The sequence below is a fragment of the Taeniopygia guttata genome, chromosome 3 (genome assembly GCF_048771995.1).
Source record: "Taeniopygia guttata chromosome 3, bTaeGut7.mat, whole genome shotgun sequence".
NCBI classification, from domain to species: Eukaryota; Metazoa; Chordata; class Aves; order Passeriformes; family Estrildidae; genus Taeniopygia; species Taeniopygia guttata.
In genome coordinates, this window is record NC_133027.1 from 10,304,713 (window position 1) to 10,330,525 (window position 25,813).

Genomic DNA, 25,813 nt, shown 5'->3' on the forward strand with positions numbered 1-25,813 from the left:
CAATCTATCTGTTTAAAAGGGTAGCAGTACAGTTACTGTAGTCACATACCACAATGACATAGATTGTTCAGGAGGTGAAAGAACCATGAAAAACTAATTATCTTTCATTTCCAGGAGAGTCAGGGTAACGGCTCATGGGTAATTCACATTTTGGTAGCCCGGTGTATTTTATTTATTTTATTTTAAGAGTAAAGCCTCAACAGTATAAGTTGCTCCTTAACTTCCACACTTCTCTTTCAAGGCATTTCCCTATGCAATAATCATTAAGGTATTTAATCTTTGATTAGACCAGAAGAAATAAATACATAAACTACAACAATGAAGCATTATTGTTGAGTGAATTATTTATTTGCATCTTCCTGAATTTAACAGCCCAGTCTCTGAGGTAACTGTGCTATTAAAGCCTTCCTGAGTAAGATTATAAGAAGGGGAAAACTTAAAAAAGCCCCTCATCACTTCTGTAGTACCTATGATACTGCAGGGCAGAGGTAGAGCCTTATTGACAATTCTCCCCGCACTGTTACCCTGTTGGAGGTTCAAGGAGATGGAGATCTGCAAAGGATAGAACAAAGATCCTAACTGCTGGGAGTTTATTAGATTATCTTTTGCATGAGCAGCTGATGAGAACTAAATCCCTGAGTCAGGGGTGTACCATGCCTGGAAATGTTCTCAGTGCAGCCTGTGCCTCACACAGCAGCAGGGGAGACGCTGTCTGTGGATGTGCTGGTGGTATCTCCCACTTGTTGGGTGTTGTCAGGTAGATTTGCTCCCATGCATAAAACAGCTGGTTACTTGCCTGTTTTGTGCTCGATCTTATTTTGTAGTGCTAAATGGCAAATAGCTCATTACTCATGCTTATGCTGCTTTATATTTGCTGCAGTCATGGTCTCTGTGTTTTCTGTTGCTGATTTGCATGAGAATGTGTGGCGTGGGTTATGAGATGCACCTTCATAGAAAACCACGTACAGTTTACTGATCTACAAGAAGTGTGGTAGTAATGACACTTGCTTTTATTTCCATACAGTATGTGCTGGTTCTCTGCAATTCTATTGGCACGCCCTTGGACCCAAAATATATTGATATTGGTAAGCAACTTGCAATAGTCTTATTCTGTAATCTGTGTTGGAATTGACGTGTTAGTTATCTTTTAATAAAGATAATGGCTTGTCAAACCAGTAACATTCCTTGTCAAATTGGCTAAACTTAAACTGATTCTTCCAATTAATGCAAGCTATGGATAATATAATTTTTAAAAATTGCTACTTTTTCTTTTTTTTTTTTTTTTAATGGGTGTCTTTTGGCAATTCAGATTTTCCTTCAGAACAGTGGTAATTCAACTTCTTCATAAGAAAATGTACTTTGAAAAGGGTCCAGTTGTATCAGAGGAAGTGAAATAATTTGATTTGGACTTTCATTTAAAAATCACTTGTTGCTGCTTCACAAATAACTCAAGCATCAATTTCTTGTGTTTCAGAGTTGATAATATCTTTCCCTTATCTTCCTCACGATTGTTTTACCTAAGTAGTTTCAGATTATGAATTAAAATTCAATTTAAAGAAATCAGTGGATTATAACACAAGTATGTAAACACCCCCAAATCCTAATTAATGCTGAATTCCAGGCTTTCCCTACTGTTTTTTTTTTTGCTGCAGGCGTGGTACAGAACATTGCCAAGTAATTGCAAGCTACTGTTTTCTGTGATTTTTGCTTGAGAATAAAGATAATTGATTTTTTTCCTTTTAAACAAATGAGGGAATTGTAGCCAAACTGACAAATTAATCAGTTTTTTGACTAATGAATCCACTTTTATTTGTTCTGGTTTTTGCTTTATTTTTGGCTTGTTACCCAAATAGATCTGAATTTGGATTCAGAGTAGACACTGTGAATCCTGCTTGCAGTTTTCTTTTTCAACCTTGTTTCTTTGATTAACTCTCCTGATTTGTTTAAATACTTAATAACTTATTTAAATTTATACAAATATTTATTTGCTTTTGTATGAGGGGGAATACTCTATTATGACAAGAAACCTCATGAATTTTTTTTTAATGTAAATTGCCTTCTAGAGCCGTTCATTTTATCCTCTGCATAAAGAAACTTTTCTGGCTAAATTAGTCTCAGTAGAGATGTCATTTTTAAGTCATAGTGCTAATATTTGGTGTTAATATTAAACAGCAAACAGCTATTCTCTCTGATAAAATTGATGGGCAAAGTGTCTAGCAAAGTTTTGGTAAGATAGAAATTATGAGGAAAGTAAGGCGAAGAACTATTGAACAAGAAAGTAACAGCAATTCACAGAAGAATATAGGTAGGAAAAAAAATCCACCAAGGACTAGAAATAATCAAGATCATAAGTTATTATTTTCCCCAAACAATGTTTCTAAACGGTTTTATACTTTATTATATATTTATTAAGTTTAAAGTATAATTTTCTAATGTTCAGTTTTTCAGTGATAGCAGGAGGAGATCAGCTGTGAGTCATAAATATATTTTGAAATTTGTGCCCTATATTGTAGATCATACTTAAAATGAATAGTATGCTCTGATGAATGAGTTTGACTACTTTGTCCTATGGAAAGTTTATGAAATATTGTGGTAGTTTTAGTCTTGTGGTTTCTGTTTCTGTCCCTTTGATGTCCTCTTGCCACCTTTTGCAATAGGGGGCCCATATCAGAATCTGAAGGAATAATATGTCCAAGAGGTTCAATACCAAAAGACTGGAGGAAAAAACATCAGTAAGACAACCAAATAATGCCCTCCCCTGAAAAAAAAAAAACAAACAAACCCCAAACAACCCAAATTAAAAACCCTAAACCCAAAACAGAATCCCATGAAGTAGGATGGTGTTATGGGTGATAGTGGTGTGAGTTGGGTGTGTGTTTTGTCCCTGTCCTGTCTCTGCTCCTGATCAGATGTCTACACTGTATGTGCCCACTGGTTTTCTGGATTTACTTGGCAGGCAGGATTGGGGTGGTGGAAGGAGGGTTCAGGGACTTAGAGGGAGTAGGTCTTGTCATTTCTGCAGCTGACATCCAAAATAAGTTGAGTGAATCATTCTTGAAGGGGGTCCTTTACTCTCCACTGGGTATGAAGAAGCTCAGGGCAGCCAGCTCATCTTTGTCAGAGATGTATAAAATTAGGTGAGATGAATCCCACTCACTGTTATAATTAGCTTTGCATGTACATGTCTAACTATGCATTTAAACTCTTTGCTTTGCATTTTTCAAGTGTTGTATTTATGTGAACTTTGAGTCTGTGAGTTTTATTTCATTTTTATTTTATTTTTTTATTATAAACAAAGGTATCTTTATAATTCTGCCAGTATGACCCATCTCCTGCAGCTGCCTGTACACAAGAAAAGAATCTTTTTCAGTAACTGGGAACACTTAAAAAGAAAGGCTGTTTAATTGAAAAATGCTGTTGTTATTCCATCTGTACTTGAATTGTACTGAAGAGATTAAACAATTTCTTCCTTTAGCACAGTGAAGCTTTCTGCAGTCTGCTGCTGTTCCCTCCAGTACTGGAGTGCATAGATTTGCTCTTTCTTAGAGTGAGTTCACTTGTGAAAGTGCTGGGCATTATAACGTTCAGCCTCCTAGATGGACAAATACCTGAGGTTAGGAACATTTACATTTTTGAGTCCTGAAAAATTTCTGTAGTCTCTGTGAAAAAAGAGAGTCTTTCATTACTGTATGGTATACACAGCCAAAGATTCAAACTTCTTTGGTTTTTGAATATATGCATCCTGTAAGACTCCTTTAAAGTTTGCTGTCCAAACTTGCAGAAGGGATTGAAGATGAAAGTGGAAAGCAAATGCCTATAAATGCAACTCTTTTGGAACTCATTGTGCTGGTTTCATCATAGTTACTTTCCTCTTTTTGTAACATTTGAAAATGCAACTTTATAGAACAACTAGAAATATTTACAACAGAAGGTCAGTTGGTGTGAGAGGTTGACAGCTGTACATAGTCAAGGTCCTATTGTACAGTATATCACACTGTTTATCACAGTTGGAGCTTTTTGGCAGTAGGAAGTGTAATTGTTCCAATTTGACAGCATGCTGAGCTTAAGCAGCTGTCTGGCCTTGCAGAAGTCAATAGAAAGAGAAGACCTTGTAAAACCTTAAGGGCAGAAGACCTTTCAGAAAGTTCTCTAAGATTCTCGTTGATACATTGTTTCTAACAAAATCATTGTCCTTCTGTTTATAAATGAGGAAAATCAGTTTAAGGAATAAGCAGTTAAACATTAAAATTAACTTATCTCTTACTCAGGATAATTGGATGGGTATTACTGACTCATGAAAAATGCTATTATCTGTTTTTAAAATTCTTTTTTCCCCTCTTCTTTCTACTAATAAAAATTTTCAGGTTAGTCTCTTTTAATAAACAAATTGTTGCATAAAGTTATTTCCATAAAAAGTTAGGTAATTTTTGTTTTGAACTCTTGTATTTGTGTCAGACTTCAAAGTGCCATCTTTCAGAGTGGCTTAAATACACTTAGATTGTTACTTTATTTGATTTTCATAAATGCTGGTGAAAAACTATTTCTTATGTTGTAGAATGTCCTCAGCAGACCACTTGATATCTGTGTGCTCCTGCCTTTTCTTGAGTGTTTCTTCACTACCATGAATTCTAAACTATATTTTTTGACTGGTTATAATTACTGTAAATTGAACAGGCACTATCTGTGGTTTCTAGCAGACTGCCCCTTGTTGGAACAAGAATCACCTGGAGCTCTACTGAACATAAAGGGTTTACTCCTCCTTGCGACTTAGGTGCCTAGCTGGCCTCTTGGGCTTTGTCCTGGTAGGAAGTGGCTAGTGGAGAAAAAAGGCAGCTCATGTAGGGATGCTAAGTATCTGACAGAGCATTTAAATAATGCATCTGAGAATGTGTGTTAAGAAACAATTTGTCTGAATTGTAAATTTATAATATTTTATAATACTGTTTCAACAAACCACTATTAATCTCCTAATGACAAAGAAATTATGACGTTATGCAATGTTTGATTCACCCTCAGGAGATGTAAATCTTATGTTGTTGGGCTCTAAGCCAGTAGCTCAAGTAAGGCTCAAAAAAGAAGTGCTTATTTCTTTTATTCTGTTGAATTTTTAATTATATCATTAGCTTTCTAATGTTTGTCTCTGTTAATGATGGCAATAAAGGATTAATCAGTCATTATCTGATGAAGGGCCATCACTTAAGCTTTCTTTAGACATTGATGGGTGGTTGCACTTTCAGCTGTTCCTCATACTGCTTTTTATTTTGTCCAAAGGCATTTTGCTTCCTCTGCTTCCTGTGCCTTGTGTTTGAGGTCCTTCACAATAGCTTGTATTTGCCAGCCCATAAATTACTCTTTTCTTCATTGTCTAACATTACTGCATTCCATCCTACTCTGGGACAAAAATTAACCAACACAGTGTCTTCTGTGCTTGTTTTACAGGCTCACAGACTTTCTGTCAAAGTCTGTTGATGAATAACTAAATATAAACTACAGAAGGTTAAATATCTTGTTATATAATATCTTTTTAATGGAAACACAACAGATGGTATCTACTAAGAAAAGGTCACTTAGGCTGGATTATATCATCTTCTTACATGTTTTTAGGAGCACTGACATAGTGAAGTGTTAAATTATCTTTCAAGTGTGTGTTAGCACCCAGTGAAATTAATACAACAGCTTGACCAACATACGGGTGGATTAAAGGCAGAGCTGGAGTCCTGCCCGTGTGTCTTGCCTCCTTCCTGGATGCCTTGACAGGGATGACTGAACTACATGTGAAAAGCTGAATTGAATTGCTGTTACTTAGTGGATCCTTTTAATGTAAATTGTAACGGATTTTGCATATTTATGTTCCGTAAACTGGTTGTTCATGAGCTGTCCCACATGTCCCAACATGTTCAGTTGTCCCTGCTGTTTCCTGACATTTTCTTCTATTTGTGAGCCAACACTTGTAGAGATATTTGAATCAAGCTCTAAAATTAGGTAGATTTATTGATTAGATTAAGTTCATTCCAGTTTCCCAGGAACAGCCTGTAACAGATTTGTATGAAAACAACAGTTTAATATTGTGTCTGTCAGATTGCTTCCTTTCCATCAGATTTAGGTGGTATCACTTGTCTTTCTTGTTTGTGTATACTGTCTCATAGACTAGAAAGCAACTCAGCTTTTTCATGTGGTGAAGTAATGTAGTCATGCATTAAGTTTGATTTCTGTCTATATTTTTACAAGAAGATTAGACGCTGAAGCAGGTGTTTTCTAACAGCTTTGAAGTGAGATGGAGTGTGTGTGGATGAAATGCAAACATTGAGAAGGTTACTAGAGATTCCTGGGTATATAGGAAAGAAAGTTTCTTTCCTTCAGGGAGGAGGCTTTATGAAAGAATAGTGAAGAGAAATGAGGTGAGAAGAGAAAGGAGGGCCAGAAAAAAATTTAAAGGGCAGTTGTTTCACATATTGGAGTTGTTTTGATGGGGATGGTTTGTTTAGCCCTTTTCAGTATTTGGTCAGCACCTGAAAAGTGAAGCACCTGTTTTAATGTCTTCTTCACATATTTTCAGTGTCTGAAAATTAAGAATTAAGACATTAATACTGAAGTTGGGTATCTGCGAAATCAGCAGGAAGATCTCAACAGTCTAAGAAGTTTACATATTGAACATGGAAAGCTTCTGTGCAGTGGAAATGCTGAGCAGAAGAGTGTGCAAATTTCTTGCCTCCTTCAGGCTTTAGGTGCTTGCATTTCTGTCTGCTTAGTAGTCAGAGCACAGGTTCTGTGAAGGGCACTGATGCTCAGGTGAGCAGCACCTGCTGGTAAATCAATGCTGCTGTGTAAGATGGTATTTCTCTACACTAAAGGAAACTTAAATAGTTAAACCAGCTGCCGGAAAGGGATTCTAGATCTCCCTCAGCCTGAAGGGATTGAAATGAGCATATTGTTTTTCTTAGGAAATGGCAAATCCCATTCTTTCCTTCTCTGCCCAACAACAGCCCAAACTTGGAGTGGCTGGGACTTCCTTCCCTCATGTTGAATTCATGCTGTCATGCAGTCAAGAAGGAAAACATTTTAGGAGCAGAACATAGCCCAGTGTGGAAGGCTCTGAGGTGAGAAGGTGGAATGGAATACTTTCAGCTGGAGGGGACTGACAAGGATCAGCCAGTCCAGGATCACTCCAGGGCTGACCAAAAGCATGTTGCTAAGGGCATTGTCCAAATGCCTCTTAAACACTGACAGGCTTGGGGCACTGACCACCTCTCCAGGAAGCTGTTCCAATGAATGTCTACCTTCCTGTAAAGAAATGTTTCATAGCGTCCAGAATAGACTTGGATTGGAGTTTCTTTTTCCGCAGATTTTTCTGTTTGAGATTTTTTGTTCAATGACTGACCAATATAAAATGCTAAAACAGTCCTAGAAAAAATGCCATGTGTCCTACTTTTATGCAATTGTTGAAGTTATACAGGCAATTCTGTAAAAACATCAGCTCCCACATAGAGATGCTGCTCTCTCAGATGTGTCTCTGCATGGATCTGATCCTGATGATTGTCTCTGTGCTGTGTCCTGCAATTTCACATTTGGCCTAAATCCAGTCATTGCTGAGCCTGTTGTTGCAAAGAAGGGAAGGCCCTGCCCTCTGTGCTGGCTGCTCATTCCTGCCTGCTCCATCATTCGTGATTTTCTCTTTAATCCAACTTAATGTAATCTTTTATGTATTTAATTTTGAGGTCAGTTAGATGAATGAACTGATTCAAACTTACTCTGTTGTCCAGCTGCTGCTAGAGCTGATATGAAAGAAGTGGCAGGAAAATGTGTCAGGGGTTGGTGTGTATGTGCTTTTTGGCAGCAACTGTCAGTTTAGTCTTAGGCATGTTCATAAAACACCTAATTGATTATATTCCTGTGGATAAAGCATGGATACTTTGCCATCCTGGTTCTGGATCACAACAGACCTTATGTGACCAACTTTTTTCCCCAGATTCAGGTATTTCAAGGTGTGCACAGATAAGTTTAGGCTCCATGGAAGCTGTAAGTCAAAGGGGGAGTCGCCTCTTGAGTGTGAGGAATGCCCATGGCTTCAGATGTTGGTATGGCAATGTGGTTTAACATTGTCTCGGACCACAAGTACTCAAATGTTGACTAAGTTGAGTTCAACTATGAGGCTTAGTAGAAGTGCTATGATTTGAGCAAACCTTATTCCCTCACAGGTCAGGAGATTCTCATGTTTCATTTTTAAAGGATAAAAAAATTGGTTGTTATGGCACATACAGCTGGAAGTTAATAAAAAAACAGAGCAAACAGATAGAATTTGTTAATGTTTTTGATTATACAGGAGACTGGATCCTTCAGTTTGGATGTGACTAATTATTGAAATGAATGTCTTATAAGTACATGAAATACATGAGTTGCATATAATGTAAATAACTGTGCTGCTAACGTTAAGCATCATCACTAAGCCTTCTTGCCCAGTATTGACATTTTTACTAAAAAGTATTCTGCAGCCATTGGGTAGCTTATATAATCCTCTTGGTTTCAAAGAAATGAAATCTGTTCAACCAATCTTCCCCCATCTGTCTCTTGTAGCACTGCTCTTCTATGTGGAAGGCTTATAGCTCCCTCCAGAGTTCTGTTCTATGCTAAAATACAGAGGAGAAAAAAATTAAAAGAGATTCACTGTAAAAGAATTGTATTTTCTGCTCACATCATGTTATCTGTATGACTCAGTGTTCTACTACCAGGCTGGTTTGCACAATTCTTTTGAATTTATCTAACTTTTTTTTGGTAAATATATCATAAATTATGTTATAATGATTTACTTGTAGAACTTAAAGACATTGGCTGATTTGCATACTAGGTTCCTTCATTTTTCTATGCCTTCACTTTTTTTCTTTTATCTTTTTTTTTTTTTTTTTCCCCACTGAGCATGGGTAGCAGGAATGCGATACTCAATTTGTGCAGTATTCTGAGTGGGCTTAGGGACAAAGTAAAGAAAATGTCCTGCATTCCTACACTGTGATTTATTGGCATAATAAAGTAAGACTAAGTGTACAGTCTGCAAAATATTTAATTTGTTGCCATTCAGATAAAGAGTTGATATTTGGCCCAGCTATTAACTAAAGTGCAAACAACATTTCTAGGTCTTGTCTAACTTAAAATTTATGAATTGTTTTCAAGAAAAAGAATCTCAACTTTTGAATAGCCTTAAATATGTCAGATATGGAAGTATTTAATAGATCTTGTTAAGGAGATTCGAGATGCTCCTGAGCTGGTTATTAACCTGAAAAATTATCTGTATGCATTTGCTGTTTTCTGCATCAGCACATGAAGATTTGCTGAAATAGCAGGGAGAGGAAAGTTTTAATGGTAAAATCAGAACTTGTAAAGAAGTTCTCTGTTCTTCTGGACAAGACCACAAGGCCCCTGTGAAATTTGTTACCAGCTAATGAAAACTGCTGTTAGGTTGTGTGTGGGCAGATTTTTTGGTTGTTGTTTTTTGCATTTAATATATGAGTGTATGTTTTCATCCATCTTGGAAAAAATGTATGAATCGGCGTCTACTCCAATGCTTGCTGCTCTAATTTTGCAATTCTTTGGGTTTTGTTACAGAGCCATTGTTTGTCACAATGACCAGAACTCATGTGATTGCGGCCTCCAAAGTAGCATTTTATGTCTGGCAGTATCGGGTGGCCAAGAAGCTCACAGCCATGGAAATCAATCAGCTGGCACGGACCAGGAAAGAAGGCAGGGAAAGGTTTGTCTTCAGGCTTTGTCATTTTTCTTCCTCTGCTCTGGTGTCATTGATAAGGTGGATTCTGCCATGTCTAAAGTGCAAACCCTTGTCCTCTCATTTTTCTAATTAGGTGTGTTGACTTTCAGGCCTGTAAGATGATATACTAGTTTTGTATAGCAACTGTGTGTTTGTTATCCACATCCCTCAGATGTTTTCGGATTAGTTTCTGTTCAGTGTCTCCATTTGCTTGCTGCATGTTTTCCTTACAGAGCTGTGTGTCTTGATGCCTTTTTGCCCCTCTCCTGTTTCTCCTCCATGCTCTTAGTTTCCAGGCAGCTCTATTCCCTTTGATAACTTTAACTGCTTCTCATCTGTCATTGCCTCTAAGAACTTTGTCCAGCTGGCTCTTCTCTAATACACTTGTGTCTGGTTGTGGCTTTGACGACTAATCCTGTATGGACTTTTATCCTCTCAAACTAAACAAGCCAAAGTCAACATCGTTTTGCTTCCAAAATATTTCTTTCCCAGGTGCTCATTTGTGGCATTAACTTTTCTGTCACCTCCACAAAGCTTGCAATTTTGTTATGGTTTTCTTTTTAGTTATTTTGTGTGTTCTTCCATATAATCTCTACTCTATATCATCTTTCTATAAACCTACCATCTTCTGTCACCATATGTCCCTAATAGTGAGTAATCTTTGTACATGATGTAATAACTTACATTGTTGTAGGACCTGGATGTCCTAGCCTTGGACAAGATTATAAACTGATATTTCAATATTTCAAAAATATTGAAAAAGGTAGATAGTTGTAATTAAGCATTAATGAGGATTTTAGCATTCTAAAATCTTTCCTAATGCTACTTTTTAAGGCAAAAGAGAAGATATAAGTGTTGAATAATACAGTAATATGTAAGTTTTTGTGAATGTGAAGGTGAAGCACTTCATAATTATGGAGAAGAGCCTGGGAAAATATGGAAGTGCATGTTTGACAAGGACAACTGAGTGGTTGATGGTTTTGAGGAGGACACTTAACTGTAACAGCAGGAACTTACTGTTACAGGATGAAAGTTTACAGATCATAGGGGAATAGACCATCAGGGACTGTGAAAGTGAAAGCAACTGCCATATCTTTATATAAATATAAAGCAGGTTTATCAAAGGGGATGCTTTTGCACATAAGAACAGGCATAGCTTTTATTCTCTTCTCCAATTCCAATGTTTTTTTCTTCAAGGATGGATCATACCAATGCTACCAAAGATGATCCTTTCTTTGGACTCACTTTTTTCTCTAACTTTCCTTCTCTATAGGATCTATCATATTGATGACACCTTTTCAGGGTCTGGAGATGGACACCTTGATTACAGCAGAGCTTTTGAAGTGAGTGATGTTATGAACTAGTTTATTGTGTTGTCACTGCTAGCTTGATAGAGCAGAAATTACTGTTGATTTATTTATTTTCAATAGTGGAAGTGGTTGTACTTAAAATTTCTTTTACTTCTACCTTTTTTACTTAAGTGTTATGTTTCTTCCCTCTGGTTGGTGCTGTTACTGTGGCATTGTGTATTATTGGAAATACACAGCAAACTGTAGAGAGCATGGAAAAAGTATATTCTGGGTGTGACAGGTGACAGCACCTGCTGTCTTCCTGGTCAGAAGCAGCTCCCCTTACTTCAACAAAATACAACTTTGTTGAAACTCAATAACCTTTATGATATTTTCTAGTGTTTTTGGCCATTTTCACATCATGTGTGTGCGCAAGTGCTGGCTGTCCTTACTAATATACCTGAAATTAATTTGATAACAGCCCTCACAAGTCAGGGATTGTTGCTTTCTTGTATTTTCTGTTAAACACCTGTTACATTTTCAGTTTCTTATTTTTCTGGAGGGAGGGTCAGAAAAAGAAAGGAAGCTGTTAATATTATTGTTATGATTGCCATAGCAAAGGCTACTGATACCAGAAATTATCCACAGACTGTACGCTGACAGGGTTTGATAGCTTCTTTTCATGTGGATACTTAGCAACACTCTTGTTTATTTAAATAACCTTCTTTCTTTAGCTGGGCATGCTTTGCAGTAACACTGATACTGATATCACTTGTTTACTTTCAGGGGACAAGAGATCCAATTTGTGCAATAACAGCATCTGATAAGATACTACTTGTGGTAAGCTACATGATTAACAGAACTCCTAATTGCCTCTTGTGCTTGCAGGCATAAAATTCTTCTCTCTATGTTCATAAGCAGTCATAATTTCAAAGCATTTCTGAATTTAGAATTTACACAGACAAAATCTCTTTCTAAACTTCCTCAAAGATCACTTTAACGGTTTCTTCTGTTAGCCTGGACTCTTTCTTTAGAAGACTGATTCACCATGTACTTGCAATTTAATTACAGACTACTTGCCTGAGTTAATACTTACATATAGGACTTTATAAAGTCTAGGTGAGGACTTAATTTTGTAATCTGAGTCTTGAGAAGTCTTTGAGATATTATGTTCTAGACACAAAGATTTACCAAGTTTGTCTGTTTACATATTAATGATATAATACATGGTACTGTAATATATATAGATGAATACACCTATGTATTATACAGATGTGTGAGGTATTGAATAATGCCAAAAAGCTGGTGCATTTCTTTGTTCTAAGCTGGAAAGTGATCTCATTAGATGAACAAACTTTTATGTGGGCTTTAAAGCAAACTAACTGAACAGAACAAAGAGAGAGAAAGATCAATGTTTCCTCCTGTTATCCACCTTCCAGGAAAGATCTTGTTTTTTCATGTTCTGATTCTAGTGTGGATTTTTGGTTTTTTTTGTTTTATCCTTTGACTGGATTTTACAAAATCAGAGGATCATGGGAGAAAGAATGAACAAAAGAAGTGTGATGGTTAATAGGTGACTATGGGATTGCTGCTGCTTGAAGAACATGAAAATGAACTTCTGACAATAATTAATCTGTGACTCTTTTTTAAAAGGAAAGGAATGAGAGGAAATGCCTTTGAGACTAGATCTGGATAAATGTGCATATGATAGTGGTTCAATTTTCTAACACTTCTGAACTAATCTGCTTGTTATTCTATAGGGTATACAAATGTGAAAAAGTCAAAAATGGTAATTTATGCTGAGGATGTTAGGGATGGCTTTGGGGAAAGAGGAAATAAAGTTTTCACTCCATTGAAATGCAATGCTGACTCATTTCCAACATAAGAGTTGAACAGTAGGCAAACCAAGCTGGATATGTTGTTCACTTTATAGAAACGCCACAAGAAAATAGTGGCAGTTTTCATTTCAGGGATGTCATTCCTTTCACCCTGATGGCCTCATGGTATCTTGACACAGGGAACTGGTGTTTCATTCAGCAAAATAAAGATAAACCACACTGGTACTTAGATTTGTTTCCTGTTACTCAAGCCTGTGAATGACCAGTATATTTGATAGCATTTCCTTTTCAATCTAGCTCTGGTCTTGCAGTAACTGGTGAGACTTCTTGGTATGCAGACCGCCCTACATGAGCAGAGCTGTCCCTCTTTCACACCTGGGCTGGTGCTGCTATATGAAACTCTTTGAGGAGATTTACCAGTGTGGGACAAGAATCTTTTCACACCTCTCCTGTTTTATTATGTAGACCCTGTCTGGAGGGTCATGGCTCCTGAAATTCTGTGGGCTAGATGTGGACTGTAACTGTTTGTTTTAACATCCTTGATTTAAGCAGATTTGTCAGTTGTAGCATCTTAGAGTATCTTGTTTAAATAGCTGAATTCAGAACTTTTAAGGTGATGATTCCCTCATTTCACTCATGCTCTGTCACTTATCCCAAAGCTCTTTTGTCTAAAACAGCCTATAAATAAGACCATTTTAAAGGGTTTACTGATGGACAAGTTCTTTCACTAAGGCAGCATTACTTTCCTCTAGGGAAGAGAATCTGGCACTATTCAGAGATACAGCCTCCCTAGTGTGGCTGTGGTGCAGAGCTATACCCTGGACCATCGTGCCTATCAGCTCTCTTTGAACTGCAACTCCAGGTAAGTATCAGACCTGTTTCTAACACAGATATCCAATTTCAAAATCAAGCACTAAAATTTGTGAAAATACTAATTCTGTGAAATCTATAATTCTATAATAATTATGTACTATTTTTAATTTAGTATAAACCATTTATTAATTTTAGTTGTTTTTAATGGTTGCTTAACCATGTATTTATTACTAATGATTTCCATCTGGACAGTCATTGTTCTGAGAGACTGTTAGTAAAGGCCTCCTATGTTTTACACCCAATGTACATGAAAATATGTTTATTTTATTAGATGAAACAAACATAACCTTCCTTTCATCATGACACTAATTGATAAAATTATGTCATAACCTGAAATTTTTTATCTACTACTTCTCTCTATTTCTGTGTCCTTCTAAAGCCTGGAAACTTCGTTCATCCCATTTAATTTTCCATTGTGGCAGGCTATAACTAGTGGTGATGTTTCTAGTAAGTCTGGTTCTCCTGAACTTCATCTGTGCTAATACTAAAGTTGCTTTCTACTCATCAGCTTTTTTTTTTTTTTTTTGCAAGAGAGTGCATAAGAGTGTTGGCATAAGAGGCAAAAATACACAAGAATTTGCAAGGCAATTTTAATCACTTCAAAATAACTTTATAATTTCAAACAAAATTCATAATACATGTGTAGAGGTCTCGCCTCTTCAGGTATAGCCCAAAATTAGATTGCTTTGCTTAAAAGGCAGCGTGATCTAGTCAGAGTCATATTAATTTTGTTTTGAACCCGAGCTCTTTTATTCCTAAATGACTTCGTTCTAGAGAAATAAACTCAGATCCATAAGCATTTTGAGGTTAATTTTCTAAATTGCATTTGAAATTTTAATAGGGATTCAGGCTGTCTACCTATCAATATTTAGAAATGCTTTTAAAATGGCCTTGTGGTAAATACAGGTTATTATGATTCACTGAAGACCTATGCAACTGTAAATTTTCAAATGTAGCCTTTTAGAAATTGTATTTTTCCCATATTTTAAATGACTTCAAAGATTAATTGGCTTATAGTTAACATTGCCTTGGAAAAAAGTGAAGAATACCCTTTGCAGAAATGCAAGAAATCACATTTTAGGAATTAACAGTCTGCATCACCACACTGAGTTTTTAATTTAATAATCTGCTTCATTGCCTCCTAGTAAATAAGGAAAACCCATTCTGTTCAGTTGTTAATTTAAGTCTTTGTCAAGAAAAGTTTGGTGAGGGACAAACCTGTAATTTCTTCGGTATCTGATGTATCTTCAAAATGCTGGATATAAAAATGGGCATATTTCAGAACCTTTGCAGGGCCGGATCCTGTGTGAGCAGATAAAGAACATCTTTCCATGTGTCTGGTCTTTGCTATGCAGATTCATGAAAACCATCTGGATCTGTGCTGGTTCTGGCACACGACAGCAACTCATGGAATCTATAGAATTATACTGTGCCAGGTTAGAGAACTATTTCAGATTTACAGCCTTGAGTAGTGTCATTTAGTTACCTTATTTCTTCTCTGTTTTTCTGCAGTCGTCTTGCTATCATCGACCTTTCGGGGGTTCTGACTGTGCTGGAGCTGGACGCGCGGGCTGCGGACGGCGCGGGGCAGCCGGGGCCAGGCGGGCAGCTCAAACTGGAGCGCAAGGACGTCTGGGACATGAAGTGGGCCAAGGACAACCCGGACTTGTTTGCAATGATGGAGAAAACAAGAATGTATGTTTTCAGAAACTTGGATCCAGAGGTAAATATCAGCATACATAAACTACTCATTTAAAAAAAGTCACTCTTAGGTTACTGGCTCTTTCTTGAATAGCATTATTTTTGTGCTTACCGTTCAGTTCTGCAAGTGTTTGTTTATATAAACTTGCTTCCGGTTATATAAACCTCAAAATCTTATCAATTCTCATGTGGGAATGTTGTTTTGGACCATATAGGCAAAATGAATGGTCAGTCCTAGAAACATAAAAATGGTGTCATATTTTTCTTAAATATATGAGATTTTCAGGAGCATATTTTTTGTATTCTTTGGAATACATAAATGCAATTTTAGTAGAAATACTTGTAAAACAGTTCAGTTGAATCGAAATATAGGCAGGTGTTATTCTATCTCTTTGTCATAATTCAGTTGCAGAAAACATGAGGATTTTTAATGATGTCTGTATTTACAGAATTGTCAATAATGTTCATGATTATACTTTTTGGTTTTTGTTGGAAGTGCAAGTATATCCTAGTTTGGAGAAGAATGTATCTAAATGTATACTTAACAGATTTGACTAGGATTTAGTCAGACAGAATACAAGGTCACTCCTTTAAAACTTATTTAACTTTCAGGAACCTATACAAACATCTGGATATATTTGCAACTTTGAAGATTTAGAAATCAAGTCTGTTCTTCTGGATGAAATATTAAAGGTCAGTATAACTAATTTCATATTGTAGGAAAAGTCAGTATCTGTCTTAATGATAGATATCTGTTTTGTTGGGTGAAAATAAAAGTCATCAGGAATAAAAATATGTTTCTTTATCCATTATGTTAGAATCCTGAACATCCTAACAAAGATTACATCATCAATTTCGAGATTCGATCATTACGAGACAGTCGAGCATTGATTGAAAAAGTTGGCATTGAGGAATCTTCTCAATTCATAGAAGACAATCCACATCCCAGACTTTGGTAAAATCTCCTATCAGCCAAATTTGTTTAAATTTGTCTTCTTTTCTATTCTTTTCCTGTTCAGACAGATCTAGTATGAAAATAAAAACCCTCAAGTTAAAACCAGCCAAAGCAGTATACATTTTACAAATAATCACTAGGGATTTCATGAATGTTGGAGTACCTAGAATGTCAGGCATGACTTGTATCATGATTGTGGATATAGGGTGTAGGCTCAGGACACCTTTTTGCTCTGTGCTATATGGGCCCCAAAACACAGCATTCCTTGTGTTTTGGAGGGAAGTCAAAGGAAATGAAAAGCTAACAGCAAGATTAGTTGGCTAAACTAAAATTTATGTATTTGATTTTGAACATTAAAGAGCTTAAAACTTAGTAAAGGAAACACATCAGACTGCTAGCAGGATAAGAGTAGTTTGAGTGACCTTGTAACATTTGGACCTTGAAGGAGAGAAGAGAGAAGTGAGAAGGGCTGGGTATGTTGTGTTCCCATGCAGCATCTCAGAAGTATCTGAGAAATGGAGATAGTGGCATGCTTAAAGTAAACATGGCTTAGCTATTTAACTAAAGTTGAAAAGCCTGCAGAGCAAATGTTAGAGTAAACCTGTGGAAACAGGAGTGCTGGAAATCTGTTTCATGTCCACCTTGGAAGGGCTGGAAGAGTAAAGGCCTCAGTAGATAATATAATGAAAAGTCAGTGCAGAATGTAAAACGTTATTGACAAGTTCCTTAATGAAGGGGACCAGTTCTCTTTAACTCTCTGGAGACTGCTTACCTGTACTTTTCTTTAATCATTTTGGATCTCTTTCGAAGCTAAATGGTCTCTTGCAGCATTGGGTGCTTAGATTGCATCAAGGGGATTGGAGAGTTCACTGTTAGTTGTGATGGTTCAGAGATTAATTTAGAGTTGCTGAAAAACTGGACAAGACACCTTTCTTTTAAAGTTTGTCCCAAAAACATTCTTTTCTATGTAGCTGTGCCTTTGTCTCCAGAATGTTCATTTTGAAAAACAGGACTTGCTAGTTATATATTGAAAGTTTCTGTAATACTAGTATTTTATTAGCTTGAGTATGCAGGGTGAAATGTTAGTGTTTTGAGTCTTCATTTTTACAAATGTCTTGAACTAGCTGAAGATTTTTGGAACTTTGAAATTGTTAATGGTTTTTTTGCTAGTACCATCTGTTCACTTAATATAAAATGACTATTAGTTTTGCAAGTCTGTGTCTCAGTAAAAGTTCTATATCATAAAATCAGAAAATATAGGTCAAATTCTGTTCACCTTGCTCCAGAATTGCCATGTATTTTATTTTTATTATAAGAGAAAACATGTCACATATGTATGAAGAAGATATTGATTAGAAGTGCTGGATATAAAACCAATATATTCCAGATCAGAACAAAAGAGTGACCTTGCTTCTAGAATGCAACAAACAGGGTGATGTGTAGATCAATTGGTTTCTTTGATGTCAGTGATGAACACTTGAGTTTAAGTGATACCAACCTTCTCAAATTGATTCAGAGACAGACAGCTGATACTGCCTAAGCATGGCTTGGGTCACTGAATACAGCAATAATATTAGAGGTTTTGTCAGTGCCACACTCCACTGAGTTTGTTTCACAATGTCAATCAGCCAGTCTAAATTTTAAATAGCCTTATTTTTGCAGAAAATTCTAGAGCTCATTCAAGCAACCGATGCCCACATGTTGGCCTGAATTCCCTATTTGCAGAACTAACCAATGGGGCAGTACCAATTATAAGGCTCCTCAAAGGTTTTCCCTGCTGTCCCAAACTGCTGTCTTAACAGGACCAGGAATGGACCTAAATAATTGTTGTGGCCAATATAGCTGGAGGCACTTAGATTGAGGCTGCCATCAAGGCTTAACATTTCCACAAATGCATAGGGAGAAATAAATAACTGGAAGTGCACTGAGACCAGCAATACATTTCACACAAGTTTTACAGTCAAGTCTTGCACATTCCTCCCAGGCCAGTGTCCATCTCAACAGCTGAACTAAAGAATATTAGCAATTATTTGAACATCTCTCCCTGACCAAGTACTGGACAGATTACAGAATGTATTAGGAATAAACGCACGACTGTACTAAGATGAGCTAGTAAACAATAAATTGCAACAACTTTTATGTCTTCTTTAAATAATTACTAGTTAAATGTACCCTCATTCAATTTACTCTATAGCTGCTTTTCCATCTGCTATGTTTGTTTTTCACACAGGCGACTCCTGGCTGAAGCTGCTCTTCAGAAGCTGGATCTGCAGATGGCTGAACAAGCTTTTGTGCGCTGCAAAGATTATCAAGGCATTAAGTTTGTGAAGCGCCTGGGCAATCTGCAGAGCGAGTCCATGAAGCAAGCAGAAGTGGCAGCCTATTTTAGCAGATTTGAAGAAGCTGAAAGAATGTATCTGGATATGGACAGAAGGTAATTGCATGTAAACATCTCAGCAGTAGAAAAGTTTGGGGGAAAAAAAAGCATTCCTTAATCAGGAATGGCTGTTTTCTCTGGAGAGTCTTTACCAGTTTCTGCAAAAACATAAAAGATCAGATGGAGAGAATTTTGGTTTATGTATAGATAACCAGTTCTGTATGTAAACCAATGCATTCCAAACTGTTTACAAAACCTTGGCTGCACTAGGTAGTACTCTGTTTTATAGATGTTTTTTTCACAAGTATTTTGTTGGTATTTCAACTGGGATTCCAAAAATACAAACAATCTTAAATAATGTTTAATTTATGTGGTGTTGCTCTGCGCTAGTAGCCAAGTACACATTCTTCTCAATTACATATACAAACAACAGAGTTTTTAATGAACTGTAATCTTTGGAGAGACAGAAGGACTCTGGATGAAACTGTGAAACATTGAAACCAATCAGTGTAATTTTTGCTCAGGAATGAAAACAAACAAAACAAAATTTTAGTATTGCTGGGAATATAAATTAAGTAATTAGCTAGAGCAGTGTCTATTGAAAAAAGATAATGAGAAATCAGCAGCAGCAGTTGTGCAGTGTAGCCTGTAGATGGTGGTCAAACATGGAGAAACATGAATCACTTATGCACATGAGAAATTTTTAAGCTTTGATTAATGGAGCCATGAAAAACAGTAGGGAATGACCGAGAAAAAAATTAGTTATTATGTCATGCTGTAAGAATGAAAGTAAGGGGGACAGGGTGGCAGGGCAGAGGGAGAAGGCAGGAGCTGGAGAGAGATGCCCAATAGCATCTGGTAGTGAAAACTTCCTTGCATGACATTTATTAGTTGCTGGCAATTTGGTGGTCTGGGGATGTGGGCTGCCTCCTCAGCACTTCAGTCACACTGCAACACCAGTTTTAGATATGGCATATTCCTTTTCACATGGCTGAAGAGAAATTTGGACATAGAATTGCAGAAGTCAAAAACTTACTTTTTTGTTTACTCGTTTCAACTTTCACAACTAGAAAAATCCTGATAAGGATCTACCATAAATTACAATGAAATAAATCTATTTTTCAAATAAAATTTTAATGTTTATAGATAGATGCTCTTACTTAGCTGACTGCATTGACTTTCTTGTGCTTTCCTTAATTTACTTGTAAGTTGAGGGCATTTTTAAAAGAAGGGCATAAGTCTCTCCCATTTATTTTCTATGCACCTGCAGAATTACTTTTATATGAGCTAATATAGAATTATTCTGTTTGGTGGAAAAAACATCCCAGACAGACACACAGTGAGTCATATGTATGCATGAATAATAAAAAGGAAAAACTGCTGCTGAGTCCTTTCTCCTTTATCCAAAATCACCCTGATTCTGGAAAAGAAGTATCTGAAATCCATTTTATTACATCTCAGCTTTAGCCTCCATTATTGATATTTGTTGCTTCTCGGTCTTTCCCCTCACCTTATTTCCTTCCTTCTGCTTTTAGCCTTTTGCAGCTGCTGCCATCTCTTGTAGTGGTCAGCAGTGAAAGATACAGAATAGAGTAAGAGGGAGCCTGAAGTAACATCAGCCCAACTATCTCACTCATTTAACTCCTCACACAGGAGTGTGGCTGATAAGGAAGTGCATACGTGTGCTATAACCTGGGACTTGTCTTGAGTATTTCCTTTAATGGAATAGTGTTTAAATTGTAAGCAAATTATCTGGGATCACTCTGTTGCCTGCATTGCAGGTGAAAACACTTTTGGATTCTTTTCTCGAGATGTTTGTTACCTGTTGTGTTGTGTTTGACTTTTCCTGCTGTTTCCTGTCCAGAGACCTTGCCATCGGGCTGCGGATCAAGCTGGGCGATTGGTTCCGGGTGCTGCAGCTGCTCAAGACGGGCTCGGGGGACTCGGACGACGCCCTGCGGGAACAGGCACACAACGCCATCGGAGACTACTTTGCAGACAGGCAGAAATGGTATGTCTGTAGAGGAACCAGTAGTAAGGAACTTACAGAGAAAATTATTAAACTGATGATAAGACTTAATTTATGAGGAGGGACAGATATCAAGAAAGTCAGGATGCAATACATTGAATAATTTTGGAATAATGAGATTTAGCTCATACCTCTATGGTTCCATGATATGATGAACAGAGAGCTGCTCATCAGCTACCTAAAGGGTGAAGGTGATGTAAATCTCTGCTTTGCCAGAAGTCTGTCTGCTTCAAAGGAAGGGAGGGAAAGAGAAATAACTATACAGTTATATTAGTCTGGATATAGAACATATTAAAAAAAAACTGAAAGGGATTAAAAACAGTAGAGAATTACTAACTATCAGTGAATGTCTTTAAACCACAAATATTTGAGACGGTCCCAAGTTCTCTGACATTAATCTGTCTCCAGCTCTTGCCCAAACTGGGCACCCAAGGATGATTTCAAGTGGAGTGCACACCTGTAATGATATTTCTCTAGAACACATTTTGCAGTCAGGTGGTTACTCAGCCAGAGGTAATGTCTTCATAGCTAATAACTTGCAGGGAATTTTTTTCGTGAACATTTGTTGCTGCCTTCTAAGCCCGTGTCCTAGACTTCCACAGCTCCATTATGTATTGCCATTATCCACACTGTATTGTCACAATGCAGCTGGAAACTTGTGATTAGATTTTGAAAGTTGAGTTTTAGGTGCTTTAGGTAACTTTGGAGAATGGCCTTGGAGATCATGGTGTTTGCATTTTAAAATACAGAAGTACAACAGTAAAGCCCTTTTCTGGAAATTGAGCTATAAGTTGTCCATTGTCTGCCCTCATCTCTGCTGGTGTGGGAACATAGCTTTAAGAATTCCTTGACTTCCTAATCTTATGCTAGTCAGAGAATTAATATTGCTACACTTTTAATATAATGATGTGTAAAAATATTTTGGAAAAACAGTGAGATTTTAGCTATGAAAGTTTTTCAAGCAAAGTTACCTATTTAAAATAATGTGATTTTAAATTTACAGATACATAAGGCTTACAGAATTAAAGCTCTTGTGTTTATACATCAGAAGACATCACTTTTTTTTTTTTGTCTTATTAGGTTAAATGCTGTACAGTACTATGTCCAAGGACAAAACCAGGAACGTTTAGCTGAATGTTACTACATGCTAGAAGACTACCAAGGACTGGAGAATTTGGCCAGCTCACTTCCAGAGAATCATAAATTGCTTCCTGTAAGAAGAAAGCACCTTCATTGTTCATTGTCTTATACCTAACTATTTATTTAAAATTCCCCATCTTAGGAGGGTTAAGAATGAGAGAATGAATGCAGTGTAGGACCTACTCACTTATGCAGTGTCGGACCTACTCATTTGTGTGCAATGGTGTTACTGTGGTATTGATCTCTACTAATTACTGTTATTTTCATACTTCATCACTCTTCCTTTCCTTTATTGTTCAAGTTCCCCAGGAAGACCTGACTGACAATACTCTAAAAGGAGGGAAAGTAGATGGGATAGGGTGTGTGGGATATATAGGTGTACAGGGTATAGGTCTGTATATGTAGCAGGAAATTACCTATTAAACAATAGCTAATTTAAAACAATGCTGTGGTTGACTTAATCCAAAACGCTTGGAAAATGCAAAACATGCTCCTTTAATGCCTCTTCCAATAAATCAAGACAGCATTTTATTTTAACCTCATTGTAATATCTTTCTTGGATTTAGAAGCAGTGTGTGAGACTAGCACATTGTTCTAAAGATTTACAACAATGCCTGATGCCTTCACAGAGTCCATGAAGCAAGCAACCCATTTCCCACCCTCTTAGACTTAAATTAACCAAACAGGAGCACTGCTGTTGCTGCACAATGAAGTAAAAATGCCAAAGTGAATTTAATACAGTGCTGATGCTTTTTGCAGGATATAGCTTATATGTTTGTGAGAGTGGGGATGTGTGAACAAGCTGTGTCAGCCTTTCTGAAATGTAATCGACCAAAGGATGCCGTGGATACCTGTGTGCATCTCAACCAGGTAAAACAGCAGGAGATAATCTGTAATAGTATCAGGTTAACAGTGAGATTTCTATCCTAATGCCCAACGAAATACAAATCCCTGTTAAGTGTGAGATGATTTGTCATAATTTCTGGAAAATTCGTCTTTCAGTGCTTAAGTCAGTTCTTTGAGATTAAGATGAAACCACTGCAGGGGCAGTGCAAAGCTACTTGCAGAGTATGTGGGCAGCATGCTCAGCATACAGACATTTGTAGCCTCTGTGGAGCTAGGCTGTGTTGCTTCCTGATGGAATGGGAGAAGACTGGAGAAGAGATAGATGTCCATTTTGGATATTTTCCACATCCCCCTCCTTCTTTGTATAAATGCAAATGGATTTGTGACAGCATGAGGATGTAGCTGGAAAAAGCTGAACTGGAAACTGATCTGCATATTTATAACTAGAGCTGTTTCCTGGTATGACTTAAGCTGTGCAAATGTCTGTCAACACAAATAAGGGAAAAACTGAGGATGGCTCTGAAGAACTTGATGGATGGGAATGGCAGGACTGACTAGGGCTGGCTTTTTGTGAACAATTTCTTAGTTTATGGATCTGAAGAGCTATTAGGTGTGAGACTCAGTTAAGACCTCAGTCCTGCCAAACTTTTCATCTGGGGCAAACACAGTAGCTGAACTACTGAAGATCAGGAAAATTCACAGACAAAATGTGGTGTCTAGAAGGATAAGTAAAGTGTTACTTTGTGCTTTAAGCTTCTGGGCTGAGGTCCTCTTTTCAGACATGCTTTTGAGAGTCTGGTTGACTTTTCTTGGTTAAAATCCATGTCCAGCTATGAGGTACAGTGAAATGATTTTGCATAGCTTTCATAAAAGTAGAAGCAGCTGTTTTATATGTGGTTTTGGACAGAGGTCTATCAGTGATTAAGAGAGACAGGGAAGGCTTTGAGATGGTCAAAGAATCTGATTTTATTGTGGACTACAAATGTTTATATACTGTTTTAGGATGGCTAGTAATGTTTTACTACAATGATTGGGTTAAAGATCACACAATCAAACTCATACTTTAAACATCTCTTGCTTGCAGAAGTCTGATGTAATTTTCTTTTTTCCGGTAAATATGTTTGATTTGATCTTCTTGCAATCCTGATTTAATTCTCAAAGTTCTGTTTGCTCTTGCCAAGGCATCCTGTTATCAAGTCTTATGCTAATAAGGTCCACAGTACTCAGTTTTGTGTACCCCAACTTTGGTCCAGCATTTTTTCAGTACTGCTGCATCACATGATTGGAAATGATGTAAGCATTTGTATTCTCTTGCTTTTTATGTTAATTTTATAGTAGTCTGGTTCAAAATGCTGATGAAATATTGCACACAGATGCTGCAGTCTGTTCATGGATAACTGGTTTGTTCTGAGAATGTATTTGAAAAAATGAGATTAATAATTGTCTCCTGTAATTTCTAGTGGAATAAAGCTGTGGAGCTGGCCAAAAATCACAATATGAAAGAAATTGGTTCCTTGTTAGCCAGATATGCAAGCCATTTACTGGAAAAGAACAAAATCCTTGATGCTATAGAACTCTATCGTAAAGCCAATTATTTCTTTGAAGCTGCTAAGCTCATGTTCAAGGTATGGCAGGTTTTGGACTAGCTCTTACTATTTCTGTGCTACTTTTCTTCTCTTGGGGTTATGTTAGTTTTAACAATGTTTAGGCAATAAGCAGAAGTCATCATAGAGGATACTGCAAAGATGAACCCAACTCCCAGAGCTCAGGTATCTCTATGTGTAATAGTTACCCTGGGTGTCCTCTGTAGCCAGTGGGGAGGAGACTTTGGGGACACAAGCCATCTATTTATTTATTTTGAGACTTTCAGTAGGAGATGAACTGCACCTCAGAAAAGGTCCTGATGCCCTGCATTGCCTAGTAAAAGAGTATGGTAGACTGGCCTGGGGTGCAATGTCCACATTATTTTAGATATCATGGGAATTATTTTTATCTCCTTAAAAAAAAAAAAAAAAGCAGTAAGAACTAGAAGTTAAATTTTGGTATTTCTTCAATTAGTTTCTCCAATTAGAAATGGCTGTGGTGGGCTTTTAAGATAAAGATGTTGCTTAGATTATGTTTGGCTGCAGAGATTTCTCTTCATAGCTTAAAATCTTGTAGAAGTGATATGTAATTTTTACAGCAAATATTTATAGCAGTACATATATAAAATATATGTTACTTTCAAAAGCCATTCTTCTTTTCTGGGAACACCACCAGACCTTACTGAAAGATATGTATGTGTTTAAAAATTGCTATTTTTTAGTTTATTTTTATACTAGATCACTAGACTTATACATGGTTACACTGATTTATTCTTCCTGAGAATCTGGCTTTATATACATGTTAGCTAAATAAATATAAAATAATGTGCATACTTCACTTTGACATTTTAATTTATAGTTCTGTTTGCAGTCTAAATTATTATATTTAAAGGCAGAATAATTTTTTGGCATGATTTCCTAGGTTTTTACAAGCATGCAATTGTCCAAGAGAATTAAATCCCTTTGTTTTTTTTTTTTTAAGATTGCAGATGAAGAGTCAAAGAAAAGGACGAAGCCTTTGCGAGTTAAAAAGCTTTATGTGCTGTCAGCCTTACTTATGGAACAGTGTCATGAACAAAGGCAAAATGCACAAAGGGGAAAAGTTAAAGAGAAAAGTTCAGAGGTAATGTATTTTTTTTCCTCTTTCTGAATTCTGATATCTGCTAGCTAGTCAGAAGTAAGCAAGCCATCTTCTTGGGAGCCTATAACGTTCTTTTAATAACCCTTTTCCCTGTTAAGAACAAAGCTTTCCTTCAAGCAAGTCCCCCATGAAAACATATTGTTTCAAGTATTATTTTAAACATTTAAATCTTATGTATTAATAGATATTTTTCTTCCTAAGTTTAACATAGTTTTCTTAATACTTTCACTGTAACAATCAAAACCATACTAAAACTTCCTGCAAGACTCTTGTTCATTTAGGAGTAA

At 36.8% G+C, this 25,813-nt stretch overlaps 1 protein-coding gene across 2 annotated transcripts in view; it reads left to right on the top strand.

The window, feature by feature from the left end:
* The window catches only part of WDR35 (WD repeat domain 35), a 42,716-nt gene that overhangs the window by 13,805 nt on the left and 3,098 nt on the right, over window positions 1-25,813 (top strand). For both annotated transcript variants that reach the window (XM_032747743.3, XM_032747744.3), the window contains 14 exons: window positions 1,025-1,085; window positions 9,595-9,739; window positions 11,028-11,097; window positions 11,830-11,883; window positions 13,634-13,743; window positions 15,267-15,477; window positions 16,068-16,148; window positions 16,274-16,410; window positions 18,641-18,844; window positions 20,652-20,798; window positions 21,897-22,029; window positions 22,716-22,826; window positions 24,263-24,427; window positions 25,368-25,508. In XM_032747743.3, coding sequence (XP_032603634.3) covers window positions 1,025-1,085; window positions 9,595-9,739; window positions 11,028-11,097; window positions 11,830-11,883; window positions 13,634-13,743; window positions 15,267-15,477; window positions 16,068-16,148; window positions 16,274-16,410; window positions 18,641-18,844; window positions 20,652-20,798; window positions 21,897-22,029; window positions 22,716-22,826; window positions 24,263-24,427; window positions 25,368-25,508 — 1,770 coding nt within the window. The remainder of the gene's footprint in view (window positions 1-1,024; window positions 1,086-9,594; window positions 9,740-11,027; window positions 11,098-11,829; window positions 11,884-13,633; window positions 13,744-15,266; window positions 15,478-16,067; window positions 16,149-16,273; window positions 16,411-18,640; window positions 18,845-20,651; window positions 20,799-21,896; window positions 22,030-22,715; window positions 22,827-24,262; window positions 24,428-25,367; window positions 25,509-25,813) is intronic.